General features: G+C 35.1%; 1 protein-coding gene across 4 annotated transcripts in view; it reads right to left on the bottom strand.

The window, feature by feature from the left end:
• The window catches only part of LOC108697174 (protocadherin-15), a 404,849-nt gene that overhangs the window by 200,204 nt on the left and 182,875 nt on the right, over positions 1-21,770 (bottom strand). For all 4 annotated transcript variants that reach the window (XM_041570856.1, XM_041570857.1, XM_041570855.1 and 1 more), the window contains 5 exons: positions 20,100-20,249; positions 13,836-14,029; positions 12,466-12,598; positions 12,192-12,271; positions 9,275-9,368 (listed from right to left, as the gene is read on the bottom strand). In XM_041570856.1, coding sequence (XP_041426790.1) covers positions 9,275-9,368; positions 12,192-12,271; positions 12,466-12,598; positions 13,836-14,029; positions 20,100-20,249 — 651 coding nt within the window. The remainder of the gene's footprint in view (positions 1-9,274; positions 9,369-12,191; positions 12,272-12,465; positions 12,599-13,835; positions 14,030-20,099; positions 20,250-21,770) is intronic.

The raw sequence follows: 21,770 nt of genomic DNA on the forward strand, positions 1-21,770 counted from the left end.
TCCTTTGCTATACAAAGCGCCCTAAGCACTGTAGAGCTTAGTGCAGGTCAGGGTAGCTAATAAATGTAATGCAAATAAACAGGTGCAAACGCCAAGTTTTTTTGATCACTTGTGCTACTTGTGGCCTGTCTTGTGGTTTTTTTTTTTTTTTGAATGGCCACAGGTACAGTATTTGCTTTCCAAAATTGAGTGCAGAAACTTGCATCTGCCCTATGAATACAACTCTCTGTATTTGGCAGCCCTGTATTCATGAGATGAAAGGGGAGGCAAATATGGCTTCCCTTCTGTCCCCTACCACTCTCCTGAATGGCATTCTAATAAGTAATAGTCATTACTGCCTTCCCTATGCAATGTGCCCACTCTCACAATACTCGCTAAGGTGCAGAGAGCACAGATGCCCTTTCACCAGCACTTTGAGAATCCGTAAATTACCCCTTGTAGCTGGTGGACTTATTGTATAAAACCAGTATGATGATTTAATGTAAATATATACACTATGAACTACTTTCCATTATTAAACCTTTCAGTTGCTTTCTGAGCTTGATAATATATATTTATAAGATACATATCATGATCATTTCTGACATATAGTAGGCTTTATAAACTCAGAAAAACTGTTACAAACTTCAACAGCTTTTCATTGGAGCTTTTTCAAAGTTTGCTTTCCCCAAACAGTCATCAGAAGGAGCAGAGTTTAAGAAGTTGCATACAAACGAGTTGCTAGCCTAGCAAATTTCCAGACTTGAGCCTTTGGCAGCTCACTTAGGGGCTAGCCAAGACTACATCAATATCTGGAAATGGCAAGCAATCAGATGAGTAGTGAGAAAAGAAAAAAACAGAATTCAAATAATTTATGTACAATCCACACATGAATATTAAATGGATACTTCATGGATTTCATGTAACAAATAATTTTCATTCAGATTTTCCCTTGTCTCTGCAATTATTTTATACTAGATAAAAAGGAAAAGCTGTCTTCCAAAAAGAGAGCTTCAGGTCTAAGGAGGCCAAGGTTAATTTCAGGATGCATATGAAGTTTTTAAACTAATGAATAAGAGAGCATTTTAAAAGCTCTAATGCAGACTATTCATAACCTCTACTGAAGTTTTCAGTTCTAAACATATTGCAACTCTTCCTGCAAAAAGTTCCCTGTTTTTATTCACTAAAGGAGTGAGGTGCAACTACACCTGGATCTGCCCCCCAGGAGCCACTGGGGGCACCATTCACCAAACAGGGAGGCTGGAAGGTTGGAGAGTGTATGGTTACATGTCTCAGGGTAGGGTAACAGAAGCCAATTTTGCACCAGGGTCATATGTGAGTACATACAACAGCATTTTAATGTTAAAGCTGACTTTATCATGCAGTACCTAAGGGTCTTACACACTCAATAGAGCTCAATTATTACACACATGTCATGAGTGTGAAGTGCAAAATTTAAGAGCAATTCACCTTTTTTCTTACATTTTTCCCTGTACATAGGAATAATAAAAGTACAGGAAGGCTACAGGATAAGCAGGCCATCATTAGGCCAAATAATCTGGAAAAAAGCACCAGTTGGTCCATGTTACTTGCTACTATAACATTGGTTTAGCCCTTTGCTATTGCGTTATATGTATAATAGCCATATTTATTTTCTTCACTGTTTAGTTCCAACTAATGCTGGTTTTGCTTTTTTTCTTATGTTGCCTTTCAGTTTTTTTCTTCCTGTTTCCTCTGATTTCCATCTTCTGCAGAATGCTTCCTGTTAAACCCCATTCCCTCTCTCCCTTCTCTCCTCTAATCCACAAATATTAATGCATTGATGACTTATTCATTGATACAATAATTATAATTTATATCTCATACCCCACCCTGTTTGAAGTGCTTCCATTTCGTTAATTTATTTCTATAGATATAGACTCTTAAACAGTGATGGATGAATTTCTCCCATTTAGCTTTGCCGAAAAATGTGTGAATTTCCCGCAAAATTCATGAAACGGTGAAAAAAAAATCGAAATTGACGCCCACGTTCAATTTTGGACGTGTGTCTGAAAACTCGCTCGCATCAGTGTTGACGCTGGCGTTAAAGTCAATGGGCGTCCGAAAATTGTTGATGCCGGCAAATTTTCACGGGAGATTCGTGAATTTGTGACAGGTGAATTTATTCGCCCATCACTACTCTTAAACAGAATGTGAAATTCAATGCCATGTCTTGCAGATGACCTTTAAAATGTTACCAGTAATATGAACTCTAAACCTTGTACCATATAATCGTACTCTTGGTTTAGTTTTTAGCAATATTTTCTTTTCAGCTTTTATCTGTTTCTAATGGACAGCAAGTAGATTACAGTAACAAATCCCTCTTAATGATATGTAATGTTCCTGTTCCAAATCCATTTGAAGAAAAACTGCAGTGTGGAAAGCCATTCACAACTTTTACTTCTACATTAGAAGTAAAATCAGAAGACAGTAAAAAAGAAATTTTGAATGTGCCGGACACTTTCACTTAATCACCCTGGTATTACCTGAAGTTTAGAAAAAGAAATTACAGATACTGGCATCTAGGAAAGTAATTATAAAAATCAACCTTTTAAATGACATATATAAAATTGAAAATCTTCAGTTTAAAAAAGGGGGTCAATATGTTTTTCTATAAAGTAGTTTTGCCATAGAAAGTCTTCAGTGATAACAAGTGGTAACATTTAACCCTATAGCCAATAGAAATGACAAAGTAAATGCACATTGCATGTACAATAAATAACAACGGTGAGGTATGAAAATGTCAGTCAGTCAAACTGGTGCCATGAATCCCAATTAGGCAGCTGTTACATGACAATGTTGTTGGTATATAAAAAAAACAGATTTTTAACGAACATCACATTCCTGTGTTTTTTCAAACTAAGCAACACACCTCAACTGAAGCTGATACACCCAAAGACACTCTAAGAACAACAAGGGGCAGATGTATCAAGGGTCGAATATCAAGGGTTAATTAACCCTTAATATTCGACTGCCGAATTAAAATCCTTTGACTTTGAATATCAAAGTCAAAGGATTTTGCACAATTCGTTTGATCGAACGATTAAATCCTTCGAATCAAACCAATCGAAGGATTGTAATCCATCGATCGAACGATTATCCTTCGATCAGAAAATTGTTAGCAAACCTATGGGGACCTTCCCCATAGGCTAACATTGGACTCGCTAGGTTTTAGGTGGCGAACTAGGGGGTCGAAGAAATTTTTAAAGAGACAGTAGTTCGATTATCGAATGGTCGAATATTCGAACGATTTTTAGTTCGACTCGTTCGATTCAAATTCGAAGGTCGTAGTCGAAGTACCCAATTCGATGGTCGAAGTAGCCAAAAAAAACATACGCAACAGTGTGGAACGCCGTTACGGATAGGCAGAAGTGACTTCCGGTTGTCGAGGAGAGGTGCCGGTCTGGAACGGCAGTAAGCAACACATCTCATAGGGTACAGACAAACGGGTGGCAACCAGGAAACAATTCATCCAGGGCAGAACCAAATGTAGAGTAAAACTTCATCTTTATTGATAAAATAAAACCATATATACACAAGGGCAGGGAGAGTAGCTTGACGCATTCGTGACCAATACGTCACTTCATCAGAAGCTCCATTCGAAATAAGAACTATTTTTCCTCTATTCCTTAACTCGAACTTAGTGAGTGGGCCCCTACGTGTACAAGTGTAATGTGGTATACTGTATATACAGTATGTCCAGTGTAGCAGTCATTAGGAAGACTCATTTAGTGAATGGCCTAACATAGGAACTGAGGATAAGACCAAGCCATCTATCTACATGCATGGGTGACCACAGAAAATTTTCCAGGTGGAGGCAAGTAAACTAATATCACATAGGGTAACATCCCACTGAAGATGAACCTAGTCATGACAATGCAGAATAAAACTGTAAGTAAGGCTTGTCTTGGGATGGGAAGTACAAAAAACATTTTGTGTTGAAAATGAATGAAATGAATGAAATTCACAAACAATTTCTTGGAATTAGCTGGAGAAGTCAGGGTGGGGCAAATGCCCCCTCTTGCCCCCTTCTGCGGACACCCATATCTACATGTAAAAGGATACTCTTCAGAAGACAGAAATGTGCATATTTTGGTTCAAGGAGATGGTTGGAAAGAGTCATAAAGGAGGCCACTGATTTCAAAGTAGAACAAACAACTGTAAATGAGGTGACTACAACATCTGGCAATATACAATACCTATGGTGGGGTTTTCAACAATTCACACTTCCAGTCACGCAACTTAAAACCTGACTTAATGTGATTCCAGGTCCTACATACTGCCACATCCCAGTGTCTGCTTAATTTCATCTAATATGTTACCTGAATAAGTTAGATGAAACTATTATGTTTGGAATCAGGTGACTAAATTACCTCGCCAAATGAGCAGATCTTTAAGTGTATGGTCAGTTTTAGATGCATGAAAACACAATGGGATCCCCAGGCCCAGATTTACAAACCAAGCACCCCTTCCTCAACCCCTTCCCTGCCCCTTCTCCTTCCCATTCCCTTCCTTTTCCACATACCTTTCCATTTCCCCTTCCTGTGCATGCGTATCCTGTCAGGCACACAACTGGAGACTTCAGTGCCCGTAAATCTGCCACCCTAGGCCCAGGCTTTTGTGGCCATGGAGATTGCATGTAACTATTCCATTTGTATTCTTTTGTATTAGCAATATAGACATTTATCTAGCTGTAAACTTGCAGGCATCTGAGAATTCTACTAGGACAATGATGCCATAATTTATATTTTGCCATTTTAATAGCATCTTATCCTTTAGAAGTCACCAATGCCTATAGGCCAGGCTGCCCATTATATTTTTATAGCAGTAAATTGGCAAAAATGCCATCCAGCTTTTAGCAGTCCAGCCAAACACATGTTTTTGCTGAAGACTTATTACACCCAATAATTACTATGAATAATTATGTTGGCTTTGAAAAAGCCAACATCTTGATCTACTAGTTCAGCTCGTTCTTATTCTTCTTCTTCTTCTTATTATTATTAGCGCCCCCCGGTTTTCTAAACGCTACTCCTCCTACAGTTTTAGGGGTACAAGCGCCAAACTTTCCACACCTATTCGCCTTATAGCAAAGTACGTTGCTTGTGCTTTAATAAGCGATCCCACCCACTGCGCCCGTGCGGCGGACCACCGAAGACGCCGTTTTTCGTATTGACTTTGACAGGGAAAATTTTCAAATCGATGCCGCTCGTACAGTTTTGAAGCTACACTCCCCAAACTCGGACCGCATATTGTTGGTGCCACCCCGAATAAAAATATGTATTTTGGGGGGGCACCCCAAAGTGGGCGGAGCTACCAACAGCCAATGAAATTTTAGCAATTTTCTAAACGCTACTCCTCACAGAGTTTTAGGAGTACAATTATGAAACTTTGCACACTTGTTCGGCTCATACCCGAATAGGTTGCTTGTGCTCTGTTAAGCAATCCCACCCTCCGTGGCCCTGTGGCGGCCCCCCAAAGACCCCATTTTTTCCCATAGACTTTCATTGGGAAATTTGAAACTTTTGCCACTCGTACAGCATTAAAGTTACACTCACCAAACTTGGGTCACTTAGTCATGGGGTCAACCTGAAAAGTTCTGTCACATTTTGGGGACTCCAAAAAGTGGGCGGAGCAACAAACAGCCAATCAGATTTTCCCTATTGACTTCAATGAGAAAATGTCAAACACTGTCATTCCCACAGTGTTAAAGCCAGAGACCCCAAACTTGGCACCATGGGTCACTGGGGTTAGAATTTGGAAAAGTGGGCGGAGTCTACCACAGCCAATCAAATATTAGCCATTTGTTTCAATGGGAAAAGTTAAAACAGTCTCGCCGCTCTTAGATTGTTCATGGGAGGGTCCTCAAACTTGGCACAGTTGGTCACTGGAGGACCGGGATCAAAATCTGGAAAAGTGGGTGGAGCCAAAAACAACCAATCAGATTTCTTTGATGATTTCAATGGGAAAAAGTTAAAATTGCTGCCATTTGCACATTATTGCTGTCATGGACCTCGAATATCACAAATGTGGTCACTGGGTGTTTGCACTTCAAAGTTAGGAAAAGTGGGTGGAGCCACCAACAACCAATCAAATGTCATTCATTGATTTTCAAGAGAAAAACATAAAACTGCTGCCATTTTTACAGGTTTAATGTCATGATTCCGAAACCTTAAAGTGTTAGTCACTTGGTGACTCTGGTTCAGAATTAGGAAAAAAAGGGGGCGGGGCAACAACAGCCAATCGGACTTCAGCCATTGACCTTAATGAAAAACGCCAAATTGCTGCTATTATTATGGCGTCCATGCCAAGTGTCCCAAACTCAGCACAATTACTCACTGGGTGACTGTGGTCAAAATTTAGGAAAAGTGGGCGGAGCCAATAACAGCCAATCAGATTTTACCTATTGACTTCAATGTAAAAGTTTCAAATACTACCATTCTCACAGTTTTAAAGCCAGAGGCCCCAAACTTGGTACAGACCATGACTGGGTGACTGGGGTTAAAATTCGGAAAACTGGGTGGAGCTTAAAACAGCCAATCAAATGTTACCTATTGCTAATCAATGTCAATATATAAGTTGCTGCCATTCTTTCACAGTTAATGGCAGGGACATCAAACTTGGCACAGTCGGTCACAGGGGGACTGGGATTCAAATTTTAAAAGTGGGTGGAGCCAAAAACAGCCAATCAGGTTTTTTGGATTGATTTTAATGGTACAATTTGATCTGCTTCAATTTTCACAGTTTTAAACCAGATTCTACCAGCTTTGTGTACTCTCTATGCACCAGGGGCGACTGGCCCCAACACCTCTTGCGTTTCAAAGCCAACATCTTGTGGTTTCTTCAGAAACGACACCATCTAGTTCAGATTATAATACTACAATATGTGCTACATTTCAGCATTTCTCGCTATTCAAATTGCTCTAAATTATTCATTATTGCTAAGAAGGCCCTTTGCCTATTGTCATCTGACTTCTTGCTGCACCTTGGTTTGTTTTCCTTTCCATGTCTGCAGCAGAGCTAAAGCTATGTAATTATGCATATTAAATTGTTTGTTTAAATGTGCTGTGATAAAATGGCATCTGCCATAATGTACAAATACCAAGGACATCATAAAAACATGTGGTTAATAATGGTGCGAGGCTGCTAAACAAAAGGGCAAAATCTCTGAAGCATGACATTGAATTAAAAACAAGTTGGAATATTTGAGGTCAGAGAGAATCGACACATAAAACACCTTACGGATCAGCTCCTGTAGAATTAAATACTCACTGGTTCTCATTTTTGTGTAAGCAATAAAAGCAACAAACTGTAAATAACTAAAATAATGCTCCTCATTTGGCCAGATGCAATAATCACAATTATGTAATAATACAAAATTATTCTTTTCCTATATAATTAATCTAAATGTTTTTTTTCTTAAAAATTTAGTATTATTCACCAGCAGATCTTAAGGGGCACATTTACTATGGATCGAATATCGAGGGTTAATTAACCCTCGATATTCGACCATCGAAGTAAAATCCTTCGACTTCGAATATCGAAGTCGAAGGATTTACCGCAAATACTTCGATCGATCGAAGGATTTTTAATCCATCGATCGAATGATTTTCCTTTGATCAAAAAAAGCTTAGTAGGTGCTCAGTAGGTTTTAGGTGGCGAAGTAGGTAGTAGAAGTTTTTTTAAAGAGACAGTACTTCAACTATCGAATGGTCGAATAGTCGAATGATTTTTAGTTCGAATCGTTGGATTCGAAGTCGAAGTCGTAGTAGAAGGTCGAAGTAGCCAATTCGATGGTCGAAGTAGTAAAAAAAAACCTTTGAAATTCAAAGTATTTTTCATTCTAATCCTTCACTTGAGCTAAGTAAATGTGCCCCTTAATGTCCATGGCAAAATCCTATGGTTAGAAAAAAGGAGACTCCACCTGAACTTACATATCAGACTTTTACAAGGAGGTTGGAGAAGATGTGAATTTTTTTGCCGAAAATATTTGTACTGGCAAATACAAACGTTTTGGATACTTTTTCAGTTTATGGAAAAATACAACATTGTTGTATAATGGTTATAATAAAGGCTGATTCAGAGTCTGATCTAGTTATCATTATATTAAAATGAAATTCCCCTTTTTGGCAACTAGAGATAATTTAATATTTTTACCTCTTACTTCAGGATAGGAAGGTAAGAGTGAACTGTCAGAACAATAGTTTGATGTGAGGAACATGTATTTTTTTTTTTAAATCTTAGTCAGAAAGTTACAAGTCTCTATAAATGTAACATCAAAATACAACCCTACAATAATGGGTTATATGGATTGCAAAACAGATGTTTCAATAGTGTATAGTATTTTTACCGGTCATAAAAGAGCTCTGCTTCTTGTTTCACTTCTAGAGTTTATACAATTCTCCACATTTTCAAAAATGTAAAAATACATAGGATGCTGAATATTGATGGGCCAATTTGACTTGTATCTCTTTGACAAAAATTTGCAAAATGCCAAATGCATTGATGTCAGTGGGATTTTTCTTGCTGCATTTTAATCTACTATCCATTATAATCTATGGACCTTTTTTTCTCAGCAAAACGAGGCTAAATATTTTCCTAAAACTACATTTTATTAACCATAAACTTGCAAATGTTTCAATTAATTTCAAAATATGAAATGCCAGCCATATAGGTACAGGTTACACACAACAGTCTTTTTAGAAAACCAATTCCTAAATGATTCATTGTACTTGAATGATTCAATTATATTGATATACATTTACATCACTTTCTCTGAGACTACTACTTTAGCAAAAGAGTTTCATTGTAACTTGCACTAAAATGTATAAGTGATGGCAAGGTACCAAATGGGCCCATCCTAAATGTTTCATCAAACTACTTCTCCGTTTCCAATGAAAGTGAAATATATTACACTGAAAATTAATTTGGCTCCCGCATCCCACTTCATATTATTCTTCTTCAGTCTGAAAACACAATGGGGCTTATTTATCAACACTGGGCAAATTTGCACATGGGCAGTAACCCATGGCAACCAATCAGTGATTGGCTTTTTTCAGCCAGCTGCAAGTAAAACAATGAATGCAACAATTTGGTTGCCATGGGTTACTGCCCATGTGGAAATTTGCCCAGTGTTGATAAATGACCCCTAGTGAGCTTAGAGGGCAACATTGTCATAGGTTAATACTCAATGGGCACCACTGCCTAACAGGATACCAATTTCAGTAAAAAATATGAGAAAAATTTCAAAGAAACTTACCCCATCTGCTCTGCCATCTGACGCTGTTACTATCAAAATGTAGCGATCTGTACTTTCTCTATCTAAACCTTTTGCTAACATTAAAAGTCCAGAACTGAAAAGAAAGAGGAGACAAACATTCTACTATGTTATAATCATTTTAAGTTTTTAGATTTTTCTGTTTTGTTGTGTTCTTCTACCATTACAAAACACATTGCTAACATGCAACCTTGAGTTTACATAAAATCTTTATATTTTCTCTTGTGGATTCCTTCTGTCCTTTGGTGACTAAAGTAAGAGATCAAGCATAGGAAGCAGAGGATGATTTAAAAAAAAAAAAAAAAAAAAAAGGGACACTAGCAAGGTGTTTGTTAGTTGTAACAAGGATTTACAATGTATTACCAGAATATAGCTGCTAACAGCTAGTTATATTTCCAAAACAACAAAATTAATCAGTTAGGGATTACCAGTATAGTAATTAACAATATAAGTGAATTAAATAGTGATGTACGAATTTGGCGTGTGATGGACGAATTTGGCGAGTTTTGCTTCGCTGAAAAATTCACGAATTTTCTGCGAAATTCGCAAAATGGCAAAAAAAAATATTTTTTTTTGCCGCCGACAAATTTTCGCGGCAGTTTTGTGAATTATTTATTTTGAATTTGCGCCTGGCGAATAAATTCGCCCATCACTAATAATGGACCTTTAAATGGCATTAGAAATACAAATCCACCATTGATGCTATAGCTAAATACTAAGCCTACTTGAAAATTGCAACCCCCTGATGGAAATTGAGATGTTAGCATACAGATGCAGCCACTTTGGTTTGTCTGTTTGACACAGAATAACTAAACACAGATATCCCATTTATCTCATTTAACACAGAAAACTGTGACATAACATCCCATCTAATTAAAGCATTCACCATTGTGAACAATGGTGCTTTGGTATGCTAATGAAAAGGTTAAATGAATTAAATGAGTTAAGATAACTTTAGATAACACAGTTTCTTCAATTAACTCTGAGTCATGACGCATTTAACTCACAAATCCAAGTGGCTTCATCTGTATATTTGTTTGGTTCCAATTAGATGATCCTAGTCAAGCATAGCAGGGATCTACAGTAAAAACTTAATGCTCAACATCATTAGGTAGTGACTCAGGTTTGACATTTATATGATGCAGTAGTTAATTTAAAAATATTCTTTGAATCAAGGGACACATGAGATCCAATTCACATTTGGACAAATGTGCAAGTGAGCCCTTAACAACAGGGCTCTTTTTATGTGTTACACATCGGTGCTCACTGTTGCACCACTTGAACTGCATGCAACTGAAAGGTGTTTAATTTTAAGTCCATGTCCAATTTGCATTCACCTCTCGTTCATATATTGAACACAATGAGAAAAACTAAAATGGATGTTTTCTTGTACAAGTCCAAGATTGAACCTTATTTCACCTTTTCATGAACTAGAATAATTAAAAATTACAGCTACTCTTTCTAACAAGCTTAAAATTACCTCTATGTAATAACAACTTTAAAAAACCCAATTGGAAAGACTAGTGAAGGACAGAATAAAAAAGAAATCTATAAAAGTTCTATATTTCCTATTTCAGTAAATTTCTTTTTTATTCCTGTACTAGAGTTTAGGGGGCTGTAAAAATTCCAGTTATTGCAGAATGCTGGGCAGTTGGCAAAAGGCTTAATAATTTTGTTTTTACAACTGTATCAGAAGTTAAAGCCAGCACATTTTTCAAAAGCCAGTCTTGCTATTAACAGAGAGATATTAACAGAGAGGTAATTGGTGAACAATTACTTTATAAATGTACAATAAGTTATTTTTGACAAAAATACATAAAAATATGTTAAATATACATATTTTGACACAGAGGTTCTCATTATGGTTCATTTTTCATGTTTTTATAAATATACTATTTTCTGTTGACCAAAAATTGAAAACTATTAAAAATTATATCTTAGAATAACCATTTTTACTCTGTGTGATGGGTATATTATATGCAGAAAGGTTAGCTACCTGTACTTGTATGCATACAGTAAATCATAAAAAACCTTCTACAGGGACACAAATATAGAGCATATAGTAATGTTTGAATTAAATGTAGAATTCTTGGTTAAAGAACAGCATTGGGGAAAATGCATTTAGTTATGATTGAAAAATGTACAGAATAATGCATTCAAATGAACATGGATTTTTATTCACAGCAGCAGTTCTTGTCTGTTTTGTGATTGAGATTCTAGGTACATTTAGAACTATAGCACTGAGGCAGGGGCCACCAGAATTTATTTATATGGGGTCTTCTTTGGTGTTGCTATCCTACTAAGACCTACCACTCTAAGGGGAATGTTAAGGTCCTATTACATTGTGAACAACGGCCATCTATGGCTACTGGCTGCCAAATGATCATCTACTGGTACACCATGATCCATATTTCAGCCATTGTTACATTAGAGGCTGATTTATCAAAATTACACAAAAAATGTAAATATACAATCTGTGTTTATTTATTAAAAAAACTTGAATGCAAAAAACATTATTACTTAAAAACACAAAGAAACAACTTAGAGTGACTTCACATTCTACCCATTATTTTAAATGAGTTTACACATTTTTCAATTGATTTTAAATGAAAAATACTGTAGCTTGAATTTTGCTAAAAAAAAAACTTCCAATGACTTGAACTCTTCACTTTTTAGATGACACATTTTTATATTCAAGTTCTCAAGTTTACACCTCCAAGAATGGAAAGATATTTGCTGTTTTAGGTTTTCTGTAATCATAGGGGTTTTAATGCATTTTTAACCTTGGTATGAGTTATATAGTTACTGTTCTTTTTGCAATCCCTAAAGTCTAAATATTTGTACAATACTTTAAAAAGTCTATTTTTTATGTTTAGCTGAGAGATAACAGTTATCTTACCTCAAAGATAAATTAAAGACTTTCTGAGGATCTCCATTTTCAATTAAGTATGTAATTGGGTCTCCTTCCCTATCAGTAGCCTGAAAAAAATAAAAAATATATATGTAATCACAGAGAAGTCCAGAATAAGCCTAGCCTGGAATTTAAAAAAATAATCAAAAATACATTTTTAAAGTTTTCTTTAAATAGTGTATTTTATTATACTTGATGTTAGATAGTGTTTAAAATATCCAATTTTAACTGCAAGTTTAAAGAAAACCAGAATATGCTTTACCTGTAGATTTAATAAAATGGCTCCAATCCGCATAGCTTCACTAACTTCAAGAGTATACAACAACTGTGAGAAGCGTGGAGGGCTCTGGTTGTTTGGTGGAAGAACTTCAATGTATACTGTGGTGATAGAACTCCTGTAAAAGTAAGATAAAACTACTCACAGCAAGGGAAAAGTATAATCAAAAAATTCCATGCATTTAATAACTTGATCGTATGAGCTGTCTTTGTATGCATAACATCTTTCTAAAGCCCAAGGCCATAGACCAAATAAAGTATATACATGTCTGCATCAGGAGGCTTAAGGAAAAAAAAACAACCATCATTTTCTGCACATAAAATTTTTTTTTTTCGATTTTTTAAAGAAATAAAATCTGAGATAACATTTTAATTGAGCATTTATTAATTTCAGAAAAATTTGCATTTCAAACATAAGTAGGTAGTGATGGGCGAATTTATTCGCCAGTCGCGAATTCGCGGCGAATTTGCACAATTCACCGCCAGCGAATAAATTCGTGAAACGCCCGCGAAAATTCACGGCAAAAATTCGCCGGCGTCAAAAAAGGGGGCCGGCGTCAAAAACGAGACATCACTATAAGTAGGTTCTTCTCAGTGAATATTTAAGAAATAACAGTGCACTCTCTTATACTGTATATAAGAGCAGATTAAGTACTGTGGTTTAATTTTCATCTTCATTTATTATGTGTTTTTCCTTTCCTTTTATTAGATCATATGGAAACTTGATATTGATATCTGGAAGGCAAGTTTCTTTGAGTAACTTACTTCCCCTGGGAAATTTCATATCATGAACCTACAGTTTCATCAGATCTTGTTGGGTATAGAAATTGTCTAACATATGTTTAACTTCATGAAGGCTGGTTAGCAAATTAAAAAATAGCAATTAAACAATTAACACCCTGATGCAGATTTCAAATGTAATAAACATGGATGTCTCTAACAACAGGAAAGTGACCATGACTAATAAATGAATAAAGGATGTGGAGCTTTTTTTTAACTGTGGCATTATTTGTCCTTTTACAATGTACAGTTAATACATTTGACCACTATCATCTGTGGAATTCTAATGGTGATTGTACTTCTAGAACCCAAACAATTTGGATACTATAATGAATGCTCCTTACTAAACTTTATATTTACATTTATTTCTTGGAAATGTTACAACTGAAGCTACTCAACCTGGTACCAGGCAGGAGTCAGACTCTTATTTAGTAAAGGAGCACATTAATAAGCCATCTTTATTCAAACAAGAAACTGATCTATCAAATAGAGATATTGAGGGCATGTAGAACTGAAAAAGGTACAGTAGATTTGTTGATGTTGCAAGATATGTCCCAATTTGGTTGAAAGTGGTACCTTCTTTGACTGAGAGGAGCGTTGTCGGATGCCTTCACAGTTAAAGCAAATGTTTCTCCAACCAACACTGACACTCCTGGGGAGATTGTGATAACACCAGTTCTTCCATTAATCTCAAATTTTCCCTGAGATCCAGCCAAGATTTCATAAGTAATCTGTCCATTAATTCCTTCATCTGCATCAAGAGCTATCAGCTGTATATATAAAAAAACAATAGTTTTACATTTTTTTTTGCATTTTGCAATTCTATTCTTCTTCTGTTTAAAAACTTTATTTAGGTATTTAGGTGCTCAGCAACCACAAAGCAGAGCAATCCAGAACTTTAATTCATAGCATTAAATGTGTATTTCAACCCTCTTTTCTTTCTTTCTCTAATGCAAACCTCTGCCTCCTATGTTTGATCCCCGATAAATATTTAACTGTACCGCCTACTGTAAAACATTCTCAACTATTAACATCTGCTTGTCTACTGCAATTTTTAGAGATACCTAATGATATGCCCCAATCTGAGCCAGATAGATGCAAAGTGGAGTGGAGATGAATACTTTCAACCTAGTGCAGAACATCCTGACCAAGCTTCTGAGAAAGCTGCACATAAATACAGCTTAAATTCATTATACGTTATTGCAATAGGAAAATTACAGACACATAAAAATAGTCTTCTGAAAAGAACTCATGCTGGTTGTTTTGGCACTATTCAATTGAGCATCAGTAATGTTGAATTGTTTAAGCAATTGAAACATCTGTCCCTCTTAAAACAATATTATATTGGCTTGTTTATTGGCTTATATTGATTTCATATTAAAGTATATCAATAATTTAAATATGCTGATCTGGTGCTTTTGCAAATATCAGATTGAATTTCAGTGAATAAGCTAAAGGTATCTTTCTTAAAGAACATCTTTCATTCCTGTGGAAGAATCCTGGTGGGGTAAGGGACAGAAAGAAAAAACACAATTTTATATATATATATATATATATATATATATATATATATATATATATATATATATATATATATATAGTCAACTACAAGAGTTCCTCTGCACTCAACCCATTATCAATATATATAAGACAGAGACATTTTGTGCATACTGCTACTAAAAAATGCCTTACCCTTTAAACAACACAGGGATTGTTTGTCCATATATTGCAATATATTTAAGCTGGCCAACTACGTCAATGTCGTAGTTGACTATATGTATTTTGTGGTCACACCCTCATTGCACCCCTGCCTAATGGTTTTAAAAAAATAGTGGTGAGCACAACTTTCCCTTGTTTGTTATAGTTATACAGGAGCAGTGACCAGCTCCATGTTGTAGCTCCCACCCCTCCCAGCTATAGTCAGGTGATCCCACTGGTGTCTAATAAAAGGGCAGCCAAGTTTGGGAGTTTTAATTTGAAAGCAGCTAGTAAGTTGCAGGTAAAACTTAGTCCCTTTGTAAAATGTATAATTAAGCAATTGAATTCTTAATGAATCAGATGAAAATTAAGCGTAGGACTGGCCAGATATGGGATGACTTTGACGTAGTTGGCCAGCTTAAATATATTGCAATATATGGACAAACAATCCCTGTGTTGTTTAAAGGGTAAGGCATTTTTTAGTAGCAGTATGCACAAAATGTCGCTGTCTTAAATATATTGATAATGGGTTGAGTGCAGAGGAACTCTTGTAGTTGACTATATGTATTTTGTGGTCACACCCTCATTGCACCCCTGCCTAATGGTTTTAAAAAAATAGTGGTGAGCACAACTTTCCCTTGTTTGTTATATATATATATATATAAAAATATATATATATATAAGCAATGCAGAAGAATGGCACTCAAAGGACTTGCTGAATCAGTCATCCAAAGGTTTATTTTGCTCAACATTGTAAGGAGCACTTTTTTTTGCTGAAAATTCAGGAGCTCAAACTTTCAAAAAGCAATCTGTGTTTCAGCATTTGCTTGAATGGAAAACTTTCAGTCCAATTACTGCAATACTTTCAAGAATTTTCCAATTGTTGTGTGGTTACAGTTTATGTGAACTTTTGAAAGGATTTTTTTTTTCAGGCGCTCACAAGATTCATGCAACAAAAATGATATACCCAAGGTCAGCAAAATTGTTCTCCATAACATTTCTGACATGTAAGATTCTCTCACAAACATCAGCAAGAATTTTGTATTTTGATAAATCTTCCCATCTTTCCCATTTCTTGAGAATATCTCAAAGGAAAAGAAAAATGTTCTTCTATATCCCTATGTTTCATCTTCTCCCATTCTCTCATTTGAATCTTTACCTCTTTTCTAATAATAATGTTTTTAAACAAGGAACTAGATTAAATATATATGTTTCCCCTTTAGGCAAATGTATTTCACTGCATTAACTTCAATAACAAACGTATAAATGTTAAAACAATGACTTTACCACAGGTGCTTTGAACTTGGTAGCAAAATCTTTAAAATCCAAATCAATTGTAAAAAAGTCCATGAAATATGAATATGGATTAATAGAGGCTGAAACAAATTTACTTTGTATATTCAAGGACACTCTTGTTAGGAATGCAAACAAGCACTGGCAAGAGTAACAGTATTCCCGCCTTTAGAATCATCATAACTATCATTATCTAGATTTAAAAAAGAGATCTTTTGTGCTGCAGGGGAAACATGGTAAAATTGTCAAAAAATTTTTTTTTTTGATTATTTATTTATATATTGTCTATGTTGAAGACTCTAAGGGGCCGATTCACTAAGCTCGAGTGAAGGATTCGAATGAAAAAAATTCGAATTTCGAAGTATTTTTTGGGTACTTCGACCATCGAATTGGTTAAATTCGTTCGAATTCGAACGAAATCGAACGAAAAATCGTTCGACTATTCGACCATTCGATAGTCGAAGTACTTTCCCTTTAAAAAAAACTTCGACCCCCTACTTCGGCAGATAAAACCTACCGAAGTCAATGTTGGCCTATGGGGAAGGTCCCCATAGGTTTGCTAACCTTTTTTTGATCGAAGGATTTTCCTTCGATCGTTGGATTAAAATCCTTCGAATCGTTCGATTCGAAGGATTTAATCGTTCGATCGAACGAAAAATCCTTCGATTGATCGAACGAACGTTTAGCGCTAAATCCTTCGACTTCGATATTCGAAGTCGAAGGATTTCAATTCGAGGGTCGAATTTCGAAGTATTTTTAACTTCGAAATTCGACCCTTAATGAATCTGCCCCTAAGCCTCTTTCAGAAATTGACCTTCCAGCTGAGCCTGTATTTGCTAAACCACGCTCTCTTGATTTCATGGTATGGTTCAAACTCACCTCAGATAATAAAACTCAATCTTAATTACTGCATGTAACAAGTCTGAACAGCTGTCATACCATATGTCCGATTCAAGTGTGACAATGGCTGAAACTCAAGAGAAAACACCAACTGGCACAGGTCATATCCACCTGCATGGGCATGAATATTAATTTATAATTGTAATGTACATATCAAGATATGTATGTATTCCAGGCTACATCATAGTTACATGGTGAAATGTTTTAACCTTTCAGAAAGGGTACCATTATACATATATTACTAAATGCTTTCCTGAAAAATGTTCTCCTTAATTAAATAATTACCTCTTTTTCCAATCACATGGGCAAATGCAGTTCATTAAAGCTTGAGCACAAACACTAGATTTTGAATAGGGATGGGAGAATTTTTTTGCCTTGTTTCACCGCGGAAATGACGCCCATAGACTTGTATGGTGTTGTGTGTCAAAAATTTGTCGATGCCCATAGACTTTAATGGGCGTCGGTGATGTTTCGCCAGTGGAAAAGTTTTTGGCGAAATGAAACAGATCAAATTCGCCCATCCCTAATTTTTAATCCTTAGACAACATGCTCAAGTTGAGCTTTCAGTAATATCGTCTGCATTACAAGTTGTTTCTATACAATAAGAACTAGGTTAAGTCATAACTGGAAGAATCAGATTACTTTTTTATACCCATGTACTTATTCAAAAATAAACTGCTTAGGAAAAATATCACTGTCATGACATTTTCTTGTAAATCTGAGTGTTTGTATATCAATAGGTTATGTAAACTACAAAGTGGAAATTATAGCATTGTATCCATTTAATGGAAATAAAGTAGAAAAATCAAGATTGAAGATACTGTATGCTAAAATAGATAATATGTCATATGTAGTTCTACATATAGCACCCCAGTCCTTCTCTGTGAGAAATGGGGTCAAAATATATCCAAAATATAAGTCCATGAATGCTAAAATTATTTTGCAAATTGAGCAAAACAAGATATCATTTACTGAGATGCAATCCACTCCATTTAAACTTTTAACTCATTTAATCAGTAGTCTCACAATGTGATGGACATTTAATGCAGATTACTTTTTTGTTTGATCTTTGTTCATTCTACTAGTTTTTGATTTTAACTTTTAAATATACCACAGAAATATGGATTTAATATGGCGACTAACTCAATTTGTGCATCAAAACCAAATTACAGGTAGAACGAGGGTCTGCTGAGGGAGTGTTCATGACCTAAATCAGTCTAGGAATTTAAATTGCATTGTTTAGATTTAGGCAAACCAGCTTATGAGTTTTAAATTTGATTTACTGGTTTCTTTTAGCAAATAGTGACTATAAGGCCTTAGAGTCTGTTGCACGAGGAGTAGTAGCTAACAAGTAATGTATTAATCCCATTACCCAGCCAACTCTCCCACAGTTCCATAATAAATTATTGTCAACTGCATGGGCCAAACCTGTTAAAATTCAAATAACACAAGAAAATAACAAATAAACACAAATTCAAATATTTTCAAATTTCAGTTTTATGAATTCGAATTTTTGACATGTAGCCAACAAAAAAATCTTAAAAACTCAAATGAAAACAACAAAATCCCGTCACACTTCTATAGAAGAGAATGGGAGATGTATTTTCAACATTCATATGCTATTTTATTCAAGATTTTTGGAACAATTTGATATTTTTGCACACTGCAAATAAATACTGTAACTAGAAATGATTGCAAATAAACTTGAACTATTGATCTCAGTTTAATAACTACTGACTAAATTGTTTCACACTTTCATTTATTTAAGTGTTTGGATTCATTATTCCCATGGATCCTTGTGTACCATCATCTGAAATTTACTCCTTACTACTTTAACTGGTTCACTAGTTACAGGTTTTTGAGAAATGAATAATCTTATGAGAATTATATATATATATATATATAGTAGAGACTGTCCACCAGTCAGATATTAAAATAAAAGTTACCTCTGATTCTAATATATAAAAACTATGATATTTTTTCTATAAAATAATTGTTTACTCAATTATGACATTTATCCTTATTAACATTGTTCACTGTTAACTCAAATTGTCTTTATAAAGGGTACTATTAAAAACTATGTCTAATATTCGAAATGACTAAATGGTCATATCTGCTATATTTACTAACGTAATGAACCACTGAAGTAAACCACTTTAGTGACAATTTTGGTTAGATGATTCTTAGAGACCTGTGGCAATTCTGCAAAAGAGGAACAACCATTTTTGACCTTCGCACATTGGCTTAGAGGTTGCAAATGACCCCTATTAATACTAATAAGGGTAAACCACTCCACCACTACTATAGGGAAATCATCCCAACAAAATTATTTAATGGTAGTGTAATCTAGGCATGTGCTCCTAAGAGCAGATGTTGTTGAAGTCTACTGTATGTAATCACACCTTTCCTTTCTATGGTTGTAATTTTGTGCTGTTTCTTATTAACAGTGAGATGAGTGTTAAAAAACTTGGAACTGACCGACAATAAATACTGAAAATCAAAATGAAACATAATAACTAGATCATATATTCAAAATACAATATTCAATTTTTGCACAACAGGGTAAAGACTTAGGACAATGCCCTCTGTGTAATCAAGTACCCATGTGACCAAACATAGACCCTAGATGTCAGAGCATGTAAAAACTACAGTAACCTATGGCTTACACAGATATCTTAACTAGAACCAAATTTATTCACATGGATTTGTTTTATGCATTTCAGACCCGTTTGTGTCAAATTAAAGTCTGGATCTGTATAAATCAATGAAAAACTGTGAACTGATTCACTGCTAGGATTTTTCTTTCAAATAAATATTCATTGTGATGGATTCCTTCATAGGCATTTTATGTCACGGCCAGTTAAATTATTGCATGCTATCAAGAAGAAATATATCTCATGAAGAATTTTTTTTCTGAGATTGACATTGAATGAGCAGGGGAAGACTTACTCGGATGATGCTTTCTCCTGGTTTCATGTCCGTATAAATCTTGACATTGTAAGATATGTTGGAGAAAGTTGGAGTGTTGTCATTTGCATCTATTACTATGATGTTCACAGTGACTGGCAAGCTTTCTTGGGTGCCATCTGAAGCTATCATCTGCAATGAATGAATAAATAATAAATACATTATTTAGGATTCCAGCATTTTATATAGCGTTAACAAATGTCACAGTTTTGTTGTTTTGACATTAACTAGTTTTATGTAATAGATTGTAGAATTTACAGCACTCCAGGTTACAGCACAACCCATACGAGCCTGCAATTGATCATCTAGCAGGGCTAATATATTTTTTAAAAGATTCATAAGTAGATTTTTAAACTTTTCATTAACAAATTTATCAGGACATTTGGGTTCAAGACCCATTTCCCCACATTAAGCAAAATTTGAATTTGTGAGGATTTGTTTAACTTAAAATAAACTCACATTAAGAAACTCAAATGTGTGCTTATTTATTAAAACATCACAAAATAATTGTGGAACTAACTTGAATACTTCAAATTTGTCAGCATTTACAAGCTAAACATTTTTTGCAAACCTTTAAAAAAAACAAAAATCGCTTTCATTTTGTTAAGGACAACTCCCATTGACTTCTGCTTGAGTGTGACAGCTTTCATGTATAAATTCAAGTTTTTCAATTTTTTTGTGCTTAATAAACATCTAAAATTCTAGTTTTTGAAACTTTAATTCAAATTTGTGGATTTTAGCTCAAAAACAAATTGTAGCAAAAATTCTAATTGAATGTTGACAAATCACCCCCTTAGTTTCCCAATAGGTTATTGCTCCCTTTTAATGGATAAAAAGCTATAATATTAAAAATGTGGCCATTATTTTAACAGGGTTAGTTAAGAAATAAGCACTCAACTTAAATGTTTACCATAAACATTCTTTAAGGTGGGCATTCTCTACTATATTTAGAATCCCTAAAGGGTCAGCCCTACAGATGGGAACTACTTATCTAATGCCTAAGGCCAGTGCCAGGGCGGTTATTAACTGCAGCAATAAATCATCTAAAAATGATGTTTTGTGAGTTTCAGTGGACGATATTTGCCTATTGCTGTACTTGAGTGTTACATGAAACAAAGCTGACATTTAGGAGCCCATTTACTAATATTCAAATTGCAATTTTTTCCCCACACATCGCGGAAAACGTGTATTAAAAATCTTGAATACCAAACTTCACTAATTAAAAGTGCTTTAGAAGTCAATGGGAGATGCATGGATCCTATTGGACCATTTTTGATCCAATCAGAATTTTAGAGGTTTTTTCTCTACGAATTAACTGAAAACTCTAATTTTTTTTACTAGTCCTTTTTATATTCTGAACTTGAAATACATTCAATGACAGTCGTGGTTTTAGAGTTTGCGAGTTTAGTCATGTTTTCAAAAACCAAGGTCATGTGTGTTGTTCCTTTATCTGCACAAGGCACAATATAAGAGGGTGAAGCGTAAAAACATCAAATGTTTCATCAGTGATGGCGAACAAAAACTCGAGTCTGAGGCTAATTGTTATTGTTGTTACAAATCTCTTTATAAGAGGTCAAAAACAATGAATAGCTAGAAGAATCTTCACCGTTTTATGAATCTTTTAGTCCTGCTGAAAAAACATTCTAATATAAT

The sequence above is a fragment of the Xenopus laevis genome, chromosome 7S (assembly GCF_017654675.1).
Source record: "Xenopus laevis strain J_2021 chromosome 7S, Xenopus_laevis_v10.1, whole genome shotgun sequence".
In the NCBI taxonomy this organism is placed as follows: domain Eukaryota; kingdom Metazoa; phylum Chordata; class Amphibia; order Anura; family Pipidae; genus Xenopus; species Xenopus laevis.